The 17,008-nt window shown below is 36.5% G+C and overlaps 1 protein-coding gene across 1 annotated transcript in view; it reads left to right on the forward strand.

Annotated features, from left to right (window-relative positions):
* ADPRHL1 (ADP-ribosylhydrolase like 1) overlaps nt 1-17,008 on the forward strand; it is an 18,764-nt gene continuing 1,756 nt past the window's right edge. Inside the window, exons 1-6 of the mRNA XM_026707374.2 lie at nt 1-473; nt 6,083-6,247; nt 10,177-10,302; nt 14,167-14,307; nt 16,202-16,329; nt 16,752-16,884. Of these exons, the coding sequence (XP_026563159.1) occupies nt 257-473; nt 6,083-6,247; nt 10,177-10,302; nt 14,167-14,307; nt 16,202-16,329; nt 16,752-16,884 (910 nt within the window). The 5' untranslated portion in view covers nt 1-256. The remainder of the gene's footprint in view (nt 474-6,082; nt 6,248-10,176; nt 10,303-14,166; nt 14,308-16,201; nt 16,330-16,751; nt 16,885-17,008) is intronic.

Raw genomic sequence — 17,008 nt, forward strand, 5'->3', positions numbered from 1 at the left:
TTTCTAAGCTTGCAGCTTAAAAATAAGTTGGAAAATATTTGGACTTAACTGTTTTATCTTGACCATTGGCTATCAGAGAAGCAGTGGCATATATGCATGCCAGGAAAGGCCAGGCTTCCCTTATACGGACAGTTCTTTGCAGTGACACAATGGCTCCGATATAAAGTGTCGCTTAATCTAAGCTAGAAGGCAAAGGAACAAAGAAACATCAAGTGCCTGTTTGAGACCAAAGAGAACTGAAAAAGCAAGTCATTTAATGATGGAGAAATTCAAGGCTGCCTTGTTACTAGCAGGGGTAGGGGATGCTTTGGGCTATCGAAATTTTATTCAGGAAAACAATGCTTTAGGTGCAAAGATTCAAGAGGAATTGAAAGAAATCGGAGGACTCGGGAACCTGGTCTTGTCCTCGGACAAATGGCCAGTAAGCGACAATACTCTGATGCACATGGCGACAGCTGAAGCTCTCGTCACAGGTAAGAGGAAAAAACATTGTTTTCTGGATGCAGACTAGGAGGGTAGGAAGAGGACTGGAGAAGAGCTGTAATAATCATGTTTGCTAGTTGAACAGGGAGCTAATGCCACCTTTAGTGAGTGATGCTTAATAGGCCAGGCATTTGCCCCAAATTTAAATAAGGGGGAAAAGAGTGTACATAAAGGACTCAAATGCCACCTCAACTATGAACTCATAAAGTCACCTGTAATGAGGCACTATGTATAACTGTTTATCTGCAATATTTAAAACATCATACTTGTCTATCTTAAAATATTTTATGAATAATACTAGAAATAAATAATTTATTCCTAGTAAAAAAATAAATTATTTAAAATGCAAAATTAGCTCTATTTTACTTGTGCATCAAGCTGAATTCCAGTTATCAAGGTTGCACGTTATCTCATTTTGGTTGTATACATTTGGTTCAAAGGAATACATTAAGGTTGCACGATTCACTGCGTGAATTTTCGCAGATATGGAAAGAAAAACTAATCTCAAATGCCAGTTCTGCCCTACACATGAGCAGTTTTTTGGTGTAGCAAAAATCAGCCTCCTGCATTGACAAAAAAATGACGTAACATTCACACAATTGTATTATGTACCCAGTTTATCATGCATGTTCAGGGGGACAGATATAAGTATCCTTGGTAAAAACAAAAGCATTTCATAAACTTTATTGCTTTCTTATTTTTTGTGTGTATTGTAGAATCAGATATGTCAAAGTCAATGAAATTCATTTAAATACCTTTATCTGACTGCTGTTCTAAAATTAGCTGCCACAGATCTGTTGACGAGAATCTTGAGTATTTCTTATCTAGCTACTAGTTAGCCAATGAAGTGAGATAGAGTTAACACCCTAAAGATAATGGCAAGATGTCAACCTATCAAAGCAAAGGATGACTGGCATACTTCTGAATATAGTCAATGATTAAATCCACGTCACATGTCCCTTGCTTCTTGACCTCTGAGCATTAAGGTTATCTGCAAGCCTTATCAGCCGGCTCTGCAACCATTTTTAGATACAGAAGTTCCAAATTAGCAAGGTCATATTTCTCTCAATATATAACATGACACCACTTGTCAGGATACACCTTGACCTTGATTTCATCAACTGTATTTCCAGGTACCAGCTATTCAGTGTTTTTGTCTGCTTTTTATTCTAAATAGGGAAATATGCTGCCTTTTTATTATAAAGCATTGTTGGATAACCTTTAAAATGAAGTTATGTAGATAAAAGCCATTTTATAACAGGGAATATAGATGTTGATCTATAGATGTTGATAATTTATTGTAAACTACCAGTTGACAGAAAAAGGGCATTTGAAAAAGGATAAGTTGGAAACAAGCATGCTATCTGGAAACTAATCATGCTACCTTTCTAGAAAGATGGAAAACAGATACAAATCCATCTTCTGCTTTTGTATTTGATAGTTCAATTGCTTTACCACATTTAAAAATATTTATTAGAAATGTCAAGAGTCTGTTAGAAATGTTAGTTACAAATACAATGGATGTTGCAGACATAGTAGTAAAATGTCCATTTTGATATTTATTATTCTCTTTTTTTCTATGTTACAATATCTAACAAGGACTCATGCTGATGTGCAATTATTCTCACAAACATAATGATCAATACAAAAACCAAAGGCATGAAACTATCTAAATTCTATAAGAAACAATTAATTCAAATTAAGCGAGATGCAATTAATATATAATTAAATAGGCAACCAATAAACAGATATCCATCCTCAAATGGCTTTCTGAATAGTTCTGTTTTCAAGCCCTTAATAAAATACAAGAAGAAAAATACATCTGGCCATTTAATTTTATTAGAATCTCAATTTAATTAATCCAGAAGCAGCTAATGACACTTTTACAGCAGTTTTGTTTATTATACCAATATAATCCCTATTTTATAAAAGGGTAAGGATCTCTTATCTAGGCCACTGAATGAATACATGACAACCACTGGTCCAATACAATGGTTCTCAGCCAGAAAGAACAGGTACATTGGCTTGTTCCTCCATGGGTCAGTAGTGCTGCCATTCATCAAGAACTAAATCATTTATTGAGAGGTCTTTTGCATAGCAGTGTTGAAGCACTATTCTTGAGGGCAGAGGTAAGCATAAGATATGCCAGTAGCAAAACATGCTGGCAGCACTTCCAGCCCCGATTCTGTCTCAACCAAAAGATAGAATCCATTTAAAACCAAGGAGAGAAGACAAACAGGGTGTGAAAAGCTTCTTGATGTCAGATTTCCGATTTAACACAGTGTTTGAAGAACTGGCACCAGAGACGCCATCATTGCCACTTGTCTCCTCCTGGTTTTTCCTACCATCCATGGGAAGAGAAGCAAAGGGGAGAGAAAAGTGAATGTCTTTTGGTGATAGTTTTCCATGTACCAAGATCAGCCTCCTCTTCCCACCCCTGCGTTATCACATGGAAGCGATGGCTGGAGTGACTCTGAGTGGATCATAAATGGTTAGAAGCACAATAAACAAATCAGAAACCAAACCATGACAAGCATCCAAAACAAAATATTTGAGGCCAACAACAGCTATACCATCTTTTCAATTCTGGATGATCTTATTCCATACTCTGGCCCAATGCCCAGGGGATAAACTAGGTTTATGGAAGATCAGCAGGGTTGGAGCCATACAAACCTTGCATAGAATTCTATTCTATAGGGCAGGCACTGTAACAAAGAAGGCACACCTTCTAGGTCCTGCCAGGAGGCACTGTTTCATATAAGGGACCTGAAGCATCCCACTGTCTTGGTTGTCCTTGGATAAGTTAACTGGAGATAGTTGATCACATGAATAAGTTGTCGGAAAGTGGATTTTTTTGAAAAATTTTCCAAGATACAATGGAAATAAGCAGAATAAGAATCAGATGCTAAAGGAACGACACGTTTTAATTAAAGAATACAAAAACCTAATTAACAGCTACAGAATGATACAAATTATAATATTGGAAATATTGAAGGACCATTATGAAATATGGCATCAGAAGTTAATATCAATAATGTCATTCGTGATGCTTGTTTCTATGGGTAGGCTATGTCCAAAAGATGTTATGGGACAAATGGTAGAAGAGGAACAAGTTTTATCAGACAAGACAGAGACAGAACTGACACTAAAAGTAGATGTACCAATGACAGGCTATAAGAATGACATGCAAAAAGATGTCTCACTGGACAGAAAGAAATTGGTTGAAAATCAAGAAGTAATTATAAATAATAAAGCAAGAGATTTATCTGGATAATTGTTTTGTATTAGATTTATTAAAAAAGGTTTCTTAAAGCTTGCATGAATCTTATAAGAAGGGGCAAAAAACAAATGAAATCAAGTTCTACAACATTGCAGTACTTGAACTAAAGATTATTAGAAGTAAAAGAAGGAATGCAAAGCTAGTTTAAAATACTGTAGATATGTTATTGTTTCTGACAATCCTTAATGAAGTTTTGCTAGGACTGTAATGATGATGCTTTATGGATCTGATTATAGATAAGAAATGGGACATGGAGTGAAAACATCATAGGCTGAAATTAAGAGATGAAAAGTTTCTAAAATTATTTATACTTGTGATGAAGGTTGGAAGTCCTTTCTTCCTTCCTTTTTTATTTTTTATTAGTTATTACTGCAATTATGATATTTAATAAAATTATTTTTAAAAATATCAAGTCACTTAACAGTTGAGATATTTTTTTATCTACACCTGTTTAGTACTGCCTTAGGGCAGGGAGAATGTGACTGCTCAAGAAAATAATCTTGCTGTCATGTTGGGTAGTTCAATTAAAATATTAGCAGTGTCTAGGTGTTGTTGTTCTCTAAAACAGCAAATTCAATTATAGGAATTATTAGAAAAAGAATTGCCAGTAATGAATGTCCTTCCAGAAACCTACTGGTATTCTTAATATTCCATACTATGATTTTACTGATACCGATCATCAAGTCCTAAAAAGTCTCATGCATTGGAAAAGAGCAAACACACATACCTAAAATAAATAAAGAGCTAAAGCAATTTCCTTATAAGAAAAATGTGCTGAACAGATTTTGTTTCAGGGTTTGTTCTTAACCTACAGCAATAGATGATAAGGAGAGACTTAACAGAAACACATAAATCATAAATGATGTGGGAGATATGGGTTCTTTAATTTAATTTTCAGAGCACTAACCTTTGAAATAAAATGCAGAAAGATTCAGGAACAGCAAAAATATGAAAAGTATGTTTACATTCGACAGACTTAACAATAGCATTTCCTACTATTTAGAATTTTTTAAGGAAAAGTATGCATATTCATAAACAGCTGTGCTATCAGTGACTTCTGATGATACATCTGAATCATAGGCAATAAACTTTGAATGACTATCTGCTACACTTCAGTAGAAGGAGACATTGATCTCCTGTTTGTGAACTTTCCAAACACATCTCTTTGGCCAAATCATGTTGTAAAATCCAAGGTCTTTTTGGTTCTAAGAAAATTGTATGATGGAGATAAAACAATGTTCTTAACTCTGTGGTAAAGCGAAAAAGAACTCTTGCTTGTACGAAGAGCTTTCCATCTTATTTTTTATTTCCAGAATTCAACTCATATTCATGTGAATGAAGATAAATATACATGTCCCACCCCAAGATAATGTTGCAGGATGCAATCTGAGTCAGTCACCAGGAATAAAAATTTATTCTTCCAAGCTTTCCTTGAACTCATCATCGGGAAATTTCTCTCTCTTCAGAATATGTGCATATAGATCTGGTTGTGTGTAGCTTTTAGTTGTTAATTAGGGTGTTGATAACTGGCTATTAAGTCATTAGTTTTTTCCTTATGCCACCATGCCCTCAATACCTGATAGGCACATGGTAAATCAGCACTTCTAATGTTTCTCTGGCTGTTTTTGTCCCTGCTCAGCCAACAATCATTGTATCTGCAAAATCAAATTGTTCATTCACTTATTTTCCTGCAATATGGTGGTTAGCTTCCTAGCCATCTGTCCCACATAGTTGCAAGGGCAATCCATTCAAGGAATCCAGTAAATTACATTAGAAGTTTCTCCCACCTCCAAACAATCATAGTCATGTATAGCATGTTACACAAAAAAGTCTACTGCCATCTTTCTATCTTTCTAATCATTCACAAATAGAGGATCTGTGACTCTTAAGAAGTGAACTTCATATGTCAACCTTGCTGGTTGAGACCACTGAGAAATATAGTTCAGTAATATCTATGGGACTCACTTACTTATCTCTCATATTACTCTCACATACTTATCCCTCAAATTCTAATGAATTTATACTTTGCTATCATTTAGTGCTTATCCAAATCTTTACAGCCAAAATTGTAATATTATAAACACACTCAGCAGAGATAGGAATAAGCCAGACTGGATGTAATGAGAGTAACTTGTTGATAACCATTCATAGCTGCTCTATTTATCATTGCTATTCATGTATGCCAAGACTGTAATGACGTAACATGTTAAATGACAGTGGCAATGAAATAATTGCCCTGTTCAAACATCATTCATGTTATTCCTTCTTTTTTAACATTTCCTACTGTATACAAATTTATCTTATTTTTTGCCTGCATAGATTATTGGTGCTTAGAAGATCTGTATCGCGAACTTGTTAAACGTTACGTTGATGCTGTTGAAAAACTTCCCGAGAAAAGATCAGATCCTGCTACTATTGAAGGATGCTCCCAATTGAAGCCAGATAATTACCTCCTTGCTTGGCATACACCCTTCAATGAGAAAGGTAGGCTGAACATTTGCCCCCCACTAATTTAACAAAAGCTGTATTACACTTTTGTCCTTTGAGAAAAAAAGATACCAATTATTGTTGGATCAAAGGCCATATTCTTTTGAAATCCCAAAGTTCTAGGACAAAACAAAATGTACAATTATTGTGTTGAATCTAAATTCACCATACACTAATCTGAATTAAAAGAAACACCTCCCCATTTATTGAATACCTATTTTTTGTCTGACATATTAACAACTATAGCTGAGAAAGAGGTTTTGGAAATATTCTGGGAACTGTACTTAAAAGTCTCAAGGACCGCATAAAGTTTGAAGTTTTGGGTGTGGGTTCCCTGCCCTGTTTCAAAATAGCCTGAAGTAGTTACAGTAAGTGGCAAGGAATGTTAGATAAGTCAAAATAAGTGGGGACTAGGCTAATATCCAAGTACAGTTACAATCATTTTGAATTATTAGGAGCTATGGTGGTGCAGTGGTTAGGATACAGTGTTTCAGGCTAACTCTGTCCACAGTCAGGAGTTCATTCCTGACTGGCTCACAGTTAACTCACTTTTCCAGTCTTCAAGGTTGGTATAATAAGGACCCAGATTGTTGGGGGCAATATGCTGAAGTTTTTTAACTACTTAGTGCTGTAAAGCACTGCAGTGGTGTATAAGTCTAAGTGGTCTTGTTACTGTTATTACTATTTCAATGTTTTGACATTTTGGCTGCACTTTCATGTATTCACCTGTTGGTAAATTGCACTGAAAACATTGATATTTATATTTACATACAGAGACATACACACTCATATACAATGTTGAACCAAGTTTAGTTAAATATAAACAAGATTAGTCTTGTTTAGTGTGTGAATTTCAAAATCCTAAATACTTGGCACTTGACTGCTATCTCAATTAACCAGTGAGAACTCATTGAAGATTACAGTTTTTCACACATTGCAGGATATACTTAAAGAGCTAAATCATTTAGGTTTTTTTATGTTTCATAAAAAATGAAAAGTTTCATAGGTTGATTCTGTAAAGATATATGTAATATTTTTTTCTCTCTTTTTACAATAACAAGTATGCTCTCCTCTGAGATGTGGGAAAGAATCATGGTCTATTGTATGGCTGAGCAGCAATTCTATATGTGCCTGGAGAAACATAATCAGCTGCCAAGAATTCCTTGGGGAGGGCTCAGCTCAGTGTCCTTTTGTAAATTATCTCGGCTTACAAATAGCTCAAAATCTATTTCTAGAGTCTTTGTTCTTGGCATGATGCTTTCTGATTCCAGATTTTTGTCCTGGAATTTTGTATTCATTTCCAGCAATACAATTGGTCATGTTCCATCTGGAGCTGTGTATTTATTATACATTTTACCAGTTTCATTTATTGAAATCAGATTCCTGAGACAATCCAACTACATACACATGATGCCTCTGAGTGTAGGGCTCAAGACAAAACTTTGATTGCCAGTTTGATTTCTCCGGTGACTTCACTTTGTTTTCCTCCTGGTGTATATTACACAAACCTAACTCTGTTCTATAGTCTGAATGCTGGCAAGTTTAAGGGACCATATTTCATGGGCAAAAGCCCAGCTTCCACTGGATGATGCAGAATCCAGATCCAGCAGTGGGTTAATGTGACACTGTTTCCTAAGGGCACTCAACTGGAGCAACATCCTCTAAGACAGCATCAGGGCATAAACATTGCCACATACTACGGCAATTATTTTTGTCCCGGTGCACTGCATGATGCAGCACTGATGTCAAAACATCTTCCCCTCCTCACTCTCCAGAAGAAGAACAAATAAAATAAAACTAGCCTTGAGCTATAGTTTCCCACTTATGCTCTGTGTCTCCATCTGATCCATCCTGTGGTTCAGCCAACTGGAAGGTAGTAAGTTGTCGTGACATATAGAAATCTGTCTCACGCTATTTTATCATTCTGAGAGGACACTTGAGAATGCTACCAGTTTGGACAGGTTCGGCCAAACTGGTAGTAAAAAAAAAATCTCCAAGAATCAGCTGAGAGGAGGGAAAAAAATCCTGACAATCAGCTGAGAGGAGAGAGAAAAGTGCAGGGTTGGCCCGCCCACCTGACCCTGTGCTTTTCTTTATCCTCTCAGCTGATTGGCGCTGCAGGTCACAGCTGGTGTGGGGAAAGCTTCGTGCTGGTGTTAGGCCCACCAAGCCTTGCCCACAGAACCGGTGGTAAAACAATTTGAATCCCACCACTGTTGAGAAGGTGTCAATAATACCATTATTATAAACCATGAGTGAAAAAATAAGTAACACCCACTCATGGGAACATGCTATTTTTTTCCACTTTATGTAATTTGGAAAATTCCCAATTAGTCATTCAACATAAGACTGAATATACAATCCTCCTAATATTATTTAGTATAGTGCAATGATTCATGACAGTAAGTGTCTGGGTTTGAAGCTGATGCAGCTAGAGGTTTCGATTCCTGTGACAGAGAAAGCCATTTTGTAAACAAGCGATGGGCATCAGAAATACTCAAGGCAAAGAAACAAATCTTGCATTTTTGATGACTTTAAAAGGGGAAGAGAAGGGGCCCAGAAATCAAAACCTTGGGATAAATACATATAATAAAGGCAGGGTTTCTAGGTGATAAAAGTATTCCTCAACTTGCGACCACAATTGAGCCCAAAATTTCTGTTCCTAAGTCATTTGTTAAGTGTATTTTGCCCCATTTTATGACCTTGCTTGGCATAATTGTTAAGTGAATCACCGCACTTGTTAAATTAGTGACATAGTTGTTAAGCGATTGGTTCCCCCATTGACTTTCCTGGTCAGAAGGCTGCAAAAGGTAATCACATGATTCCAGAACACTGCAACCATCATAAATATGAGTCAGTTGCCAAGCTCCTGAATTTTGATCACGAAAACATGAGGATGCTGGAATGGTTGTTAAATATGAAAAATGGCCGGAAGTCACTTTTTTCAGTGCTGTTGTAACTTTGAACTTTTGTATGCCGAGGACTACCTGTACAGAAATACACCCAATTAATGGTCAAAAGTTTCTTGTTACTAAACATGACAGAACTAAAATGCACTTAGGTTCGATCAATAGTATTTAAGTAGCGAGGAGAAATTACTTGGCATGAAAAATCAATGCAACACTCCAAGAGTCGTCAGACATTCCAGACACCTAAACTCAGGCATAACACACACACACACACGTCAAAAATCTTTTTCATGAGGGACAAATTCAGCCTTATTGTGATTTTTCTAATATATTACCCTCATCTGTTCAAATGTAATATTATGTAGAAAGTTTATGTGGGAGGGAAGAGGGCATGTGTAAAGCTTATGTCTGGAATTAGGGGTCTGTGGAGCCTCTGATGACTCTTGATTGATTGATGGGGAATCTTCTATTGGTATTTTTGTGTTGTTCTTAACTTAAGCACTGAATATATTGTAAGCTACTCAGAGCCTTTTTTGAAATGGGTGGTTTTATCAAATTCAACAAACAAAGAAAATATCAAAATTTCTCTTCAAAACTGCTTGTGTATATGTTGTGTGTATTCCAAATTATTATTTATTTATTTAAAAACTTGTTCCCGGTTTATTTTGGGTTTTTAAAGTTTGTTTATTATGGTTGGTCACACAGTCAGCCAGATATTTAAATTGGGTTCGGCATTTTTATCCACCTATAGATTCTTTTCCAAGGACATGAGATAGGTAGTTCTTGTTGTTTGATGGCGTTAAAGGCATTGTTGCAAGATGTATGCTGTTCCAACTAAAGCCAGCTTTGGCAATTGACTGATAGTGAATTATTATTATTTATTACATGTATATGCTATCGAGTTAATACTATATTACTTCTATGGATTTCTTTATATTTAATTAAATTGTTCATGTAGCCATTTTAAAAACAGTGGAACTTCCTTTATTAATTTACATGTTGTCATTTGTCATATAGGCTCAGGGTTTGGTGCAGCTACAAAAGCCATGTGTTTAGGGATGAAATACTGGAAGCCCGAAAGGCTGGAAACTCTAATTGAAGTGAGCATTGAAGTCGGACGAATGACTCATAACCATCCTACAGGTAATATCCACGAAAATTAGTACACTTGGTCATCCTATATAAAATATTGTCATCAGCAAATGACTGAGTACAGTAATACAGATCCTGGATGATGGGGTACCGTAAGTTTTATTTGACATCTGTACAAGGCATATGTTCTAGTACAATGAATATGTGTTCTAATATACTAGCTCTGTTAAGGTTAGAACTGCATTAATCATATGAAGACAAACCCTGAAGTGTGGGGGGAAATTGGGGGTGAAAAGGAACATTTATTTGTGCCCACCCATTAACCTTCCCCTGAAAAGACCTAGAGGATACCATAATGGGTATGTGGGAATACCTTAGGAGTGTGGGAAGCCATCACCCCCTTCCTAGAAGAATGAAATATTTTGAGGAATATTTTTAAAAAGGCAGGATAAAATATTTCCCCTAAAAGAGAAATATTAAAGGGAGACAGAAACTCAGAGCCCCAGATCCCTGCTCCCGGCAGATATTTTGTGCCCATTAAGAAAGACGGAGTCATCCTATCTACGAAACAAAAGATCTTTGGCTCCAAGGTGAAGAGATTAAGACATGACCCTTCAGGACATAATGAGATTAACCCAGGGATGGGTTTCTACAGGTTCTGTTCACCTCTGTAGAACCGATAGTTCTGAAGAGCAGCAGACATATTTTATTTATTTATTTGATTTGTCAATTGCTTACAAGATAACATATTATCTTATTATATTAGATTACATAGAACTGGTTCTATGTCTGCTGATGTTTTTGCCCACCCAGGCACTTACGTGATGTTTATTTCCTGACTTTCCAACTTCAGCTGCCGAATGAGGCACAGCTGCAGTTAAAAAAGCAGGAAAAAGGGCTGTTTCAAAGGCTGCTTCTCTGCAGGCAGCTGCTGATGACGATTTACAGGCTCGCGGCTTGCAGCCTGCAGGGAAGCTCATAAATCCTGAACCAGTAATTAACCCTGTCATACCCCACCCGCTGGATTAACCCACTAAGACACAGACCTCACTACATTGTGCAATCTCCTAAGGACAGTGCATCACCCTCAGAAACTTCAACTAAACTTACCTCAGACAAACTCCTAGAATGTTTATATGGCCCCATGGGAGTCTGACAACAGCCAATAGAATACATGTTCCTGCACAGGAACAGAAAGTTCAAATGCAAAGCCCAAGAAAAAAGTATGAATATCCCCACACACTCTCAACTCCGTATAATCAGCTGCACCAGAACCATGTGCTTGGTGGTTCTGCTTTATCATTAAACCATCTTTCCAATCAGCCTCCATGTTTCCAGTGTCTTTCTCCCAGCTTGGAACTGAACCAGATAGATATTTCTTCCAACAGGAGACAGGAGGAAGAGCCACAATCATTTAATAAACCAAATTTGAATCCAAATGGTGAGGTTTAACAAAAGCATCCCAAAAGGAACTCTCCATAGTTTTCAGGAGAGTAAAATGAAGGAAAGGAATCTTTCACACTTGCAAGATTCTGTTAGTGTAACCTTAGAATAAAGATAGAGCTGCTTCTTGTCTAGAGTACCTTTGCAAGCCAACAGATATTTACAGATATTTACACACACACACACACACACACACACACACACACAAATTTTAGAAGAAAATAATTATGGGAAGAATTTGCAAGAAAGATGCTTGATATTTTCTGGAAGAGCTGAGATGACAAAATGTAAGTCAGTATTAAATTAAATATTAAAAACAAATATAAAAGATTAAATATGTCAGTGCAGGCGTGCATTGTTTGCCAGTAACACTATTTTATTTAGTCATTGCGAAGTTCCATCTGTTGTACGGACTCACTTCGAAATGCCTTGATTCAGAGGCTGCATTTTTTATTCCAAGTGGAATCCTACGGCCAAGGATTCCAAAGTGTGATTTGGTTGCAATATGACACAGGTTCATATTCTGAATTAACATATATTTTCCCAGCTGTAGTTCACAGAGCAGGAAGGAGCTATGAAACGAAAAAAATGGGATCATAGGTATAACCTAAAGAGGTGTAAATTGCCCCAAAGGAACTAAAGTAAGTAGGGTGGACGGGCAATCAAAGAAGCACCCACAAGGAACTAATAGTAAACCTATAGGTATGCTTACTGGGGAATTCAACACATCTGGAAAAATCCTGGTTAGGAAAGATACTTTAGACAGTGACACACTATGATTTCAGCATGCATATTAATGGCAAACTTTCTCCTTTTCTTTTCATACTAAATATCAAATGAGAATCAGCCCTGATGTATGTCAGAAATGCAAACTTAAAATAGGTCTGTCATATTTTCTAGAAACCAACATGCGCGTTCAGTATAGGAGCAGTTGCCATAAAAAAGTGCATAATAATTAAATGGGTTGATCAATTATTGCTCCAAAAGAAGAGCGTAATTAAGTGTAAGCTAAAATTCAAATCAGTCTTCTTCCCAAGCAGTGACATGCAACAGGATATTACTTTGTCTTTTAAGTTGTGTTGAGAATCATCAAGGGTTTGTTTTGAACTTCTGCATCCCATTCTCCTGTCATAATCATTGAGGTCAGAACTACATATAGAAATAAAATAAGTCACCATCCTGGAATGTTACCATGAAAACATGCCAGCCAGCTACCTCCTAAAGGCAGATATAAGTAGCAGGTCATCACTATTTTCTGAGATGTTCCATAGTTATGATTATGTGCTGGCAGTGGTACAAAAAAACATTATGAACAACTTTAAAAGGGGAACAGTTAATTAAAAAAAAAGAAGTTTAAGGGAATATAGAGTTTGAAGTTCAGTGAATTAAGCCTTACAGCATATGTACTTATTATGCTACCATTAGTATTATATTTTGGCCGTTTGGGGTTGTTTATAAAGTATTTTAAAATTCTAAATAGCTCCAAATGGTCAAAATAAACACTGTTAGATATATCATAATCTTTTATTTTGTTCTTTAAAGAACTGTTATTGGGTTGCTGGTTAGAAGAAATATCTGTATGAAAAAAAATGGAGGTTACATTTCAAAGTGGATTTTAAAATGTTCTTGTGCTTTATACCGGTAGTTTTTGACTTACAATTGAGCCCGACATTTCTGTTGCTAAGTGAAACATTTGTTAAGTGAATTTTGCCCCATTTTACCATCCTCTTGCCACAGTTGTTAAGTGAATTACTGCAGTTGTTAATTTAGTAACATTGTTGAGCATAGAATAGAATAGAATGGAATGGAATGGAATAGAATAATAATAGAATAGACTAGAATAATAATAGAATAGACTAGAATAATAATAGACTAGACTAGACTAGACTAGAATTCTGTATTGGCCAAGTGTGATTGTTAAGTGAATCTGACTTCCCCATTGACTTTGCTTGTCAGATGGTTGAGAAAGGAGATCATGTGACCCCCAGGACATTACAACCGTCTTAAGTATGAATCAATTGCCAAGCACCTGAATTTTGATCATGGGATCATGGGGATGCTGTAACAGTTGTAAGTCACTTTTTTCAGTGCCATTGTAACTTTGAAGGTTACTAAATGAACTGTTGTTGTAAGCCAAGAACTACTTTAAAGCAACAACTCCTAAATGCCAAGTAAACGAAGCATTATTTGGATTCAAATAAATTATCTCATGATTGTTTCTTTAATTTTTCAAAGGGGTATATGTACTATGTTGTATATCTGAGCAGATGTCATTTTAATTGACTTTAAAGTAAATAGCTAATTTAGTCTCACAAAATGATTCCTCGTGGGAGCAAAATAAAACTTTTATTTTCTTATACACACATAGATATGATTCTGTCCATAAACTCATTCTTTTGAAAAAATGTTGTCAGTATTACATTCTTTTTTTGTTTTACCATACACACATTCATCTTTACGTGCTAATTTCAGGCTTCCTGGGATCCCTCTGTGCAGCTCTGTTTGCTTCGTATGCAATCCAAGGAAAGCCACTGGTCCAATGGGGAAGAGAGATGATGAAAGTTGTCCCAATGGCAGAAGAATATTGCAAAAAGACCATCAGGCACATGGCAGGTAAAAAAGATGAATGGGTCATTTCAAATGTATAAAACGTAAAAATAACATCACTTTTTCAAAATTCCCAGTGACTTTGTTTAGTTACAGATGGTTAGAATCAGTATTGCAGGCTAATTCTGCCGACTGCCAGGGGTTTGATCTTCACCAGCTTAAGGTTGACTCAGCCTTTCATCCTTCTGAGGTCAGTAAAGTGAGGAACAGTGGTGCTATTCTACTGATTCAGCCCAGTTCTGCAGCCAATGGCTCTGCAGAACTGATGAGCAGCGGAGCCCAAATCAGTTGTCTCTGCCCCTCTGCTGTTCGGCCCACCTACCCGCTGCGGCTCCCATATTCACTTTTATTCCCTGCTTTTGAAGCGCAGCTGCTTTGCATGGCACGGCATAGCACAGTGCTGCGCGGCAGCTGCTGAAGCCACAGGGAGAGTGCAGGCTTTCAGGAAGTGAGTCGGAATGCCTCTGCGGCTGCACAAATGCCCCACCAAGCCATGCCCACCAAACCGGTGGTAAAAATCTTTGAATCCCACCATTGGTGAGGAACCAGATTGTTGGGTGCAATATGTTGACTCTGTACACTGCTTAGAAAGAGTCTGTAAACCACTATGAAGTGGTATATAAATCTAATTGCTATTGCTACTCTTTCCAAGTAATTAATTTCACTTGCCATCTTCTGTTTGAATTTAAATTTAAATGGTATTGTAAGGTGTAGGGTCTCCCGCTTGGGCGGGGGGTTGGACTAGATGACCTACAAGGTCCCTTCCAACTCTGATTATCTGTTATCTGGAGTTGGGTGAAAAATGTAATGAAATACTAATTTAAAAATAACATTAGATCAGTGAAACAGTTGCATGAGCAATGTGCTTTTAACAGCCCCTCCATTTTTTTTTAATGGAAGTTGTTCCACTTTTATCCAAACTGTTGTTGTTGTTTCTTAAGAGTAGAGCAGGTGCAGGATTAACACTTATAGGTTTGTCTCTCACAGGAGGACGCTGGCATTGCTCAGGGCAATGTCATCTCTAAGTAAAACACGCAAGCCTTTCGAAGCAGGTGCTTGTAACCCCGTCATTGTGGAAAGTGGTGCTATTTTAGAAAGCAAGGAGAGAGCTTGAAAAAAATAGATCCCTGCTTGAAACACAACTGAACCCTGTTTTTCAAGACATTTGGCTGGCTAAACAATGATAAAAGTTTCTTTCTTTCTTTCTTTCCTATTCAATAGCTCTGAATGGCTGTACATGATAGCTTTAAACTAAATATAACAAAGAAAATAAATACTATTTAGATTGCTTACACTGCAGCTACTTCACAAATTACTTTTCCCCCTGAAATCAAAGGCAATTTCCTACACGGAAAGAGCTCTACCATAAAATGTGTTTAGAACTGTTCTTTCCAACACAAATATCATAGTGTCAGGAAGTACATTTAAGACAGAATAGTAGGGCACATTTCAAGAATCATTTTGAGTGTGCCCCTTTGTCTCCTTAAAAAATATTTCTTGAGGGGAAAAATGTCAAAGTTGAATTACTCTATCTTTCACATAGATTGATACAACAATATTCAAGTATTCAGCTTAAACATGATACTCAATTATATTAACAAAAAATATTACAGGGTTCAGATTGTGTATTAAAAGTTGATTGGCCTTTAGTTATCTTTGTTGACTATCGTATGTTACTATAGCATATTGCATTAAGGAAAGCCCTTAAAAATGGCCCAAAAATGAAACTAATTCTTTGTCTTTATGGAAATAAAAATCTTCCAAACCTATTCTCTACTGTGCAGTATATTGGTTATTATTAATGACAAACAGTATTATAATAGCCTTTTTTGACTATGCTTGACTGGAATAATTTTTCAAGATTAAATGTGCTATAATTACATATTTATTTTCCATTCAGAATATCAGGAACACTGGTTTTACTTTGAAGCAAAATGGCAATTTTATTTGGAAGAGAGAGAGATCAATGAAGAAAACCAGAATAAACCCCAATTTCCTGACAATTATGATGCTGAGGAAAGGGAAAAGGTACGTTTTTCAAGAAACAGCTGTTCAAACTTTCTGTGTCTGGGAAGAGGAGGAATAGATATGAACTGATACTTTTCTTACTAAAAAGGGATCCTATGCTGTAATTACAAAACCAAATGATAGAGGTTGTGTCTCAATAAACAATATTTTACAGAATAAAGTTTAAGTTGATCATGTGTAAGAGAAATAGTAATAGAAACAATAACAAGTGACAAAAAAGTTGATTGTTGATATATAGCGAACCAGTGACCAATGGGTAGATGTTACTCAAAGCATTAAAAACCAATAAATCAAGGAACTTGAAAGCATCAACTGTATGTTTCCTTGTTTTTAAAACATGCAAACAGAGAGACTTGTATATGTACGTTCTGGTGTGCATTTTGTCAAATTCACACAGTCAAAGTTGTTAGTTATCCATTTAGACTTACCGGAGATGGAGTTCTGAAGGTCGTGGTGGAAGGAGAGGTCATGATGCTCCTATGATTGCGTATGATGCTCTCTTAGGATGTGGTGGTGACTGGACAGAGCTTTGTAACCGGGCAATGTTCCATGGAGGTGAGTAAATTACTGCTTTTTGTATTTTTTATGTAATGCAATCCTTATAGAAATTAAAAAGCAACATGTTCACAACAGCTTTCGTCAACCAAAAGTTTTTGAGATGCATTGGTCTACAAGTCGC

This window comes from Pseudonaja textilis, chromosome 8 (assembly GCF_049901715.1).
Source record: "Pseudonaja textilis isolate UNSWEBS1 chromosome 8, rPseTex1.2, whole genome shotgun sequence".
Classification (NCBI taxonomy): Eukaryota; Metazoa; Chordata; class Lepidosauria; order Squamata; family Elapidae; genus Pseudonaja; species Pseudonaja textilis.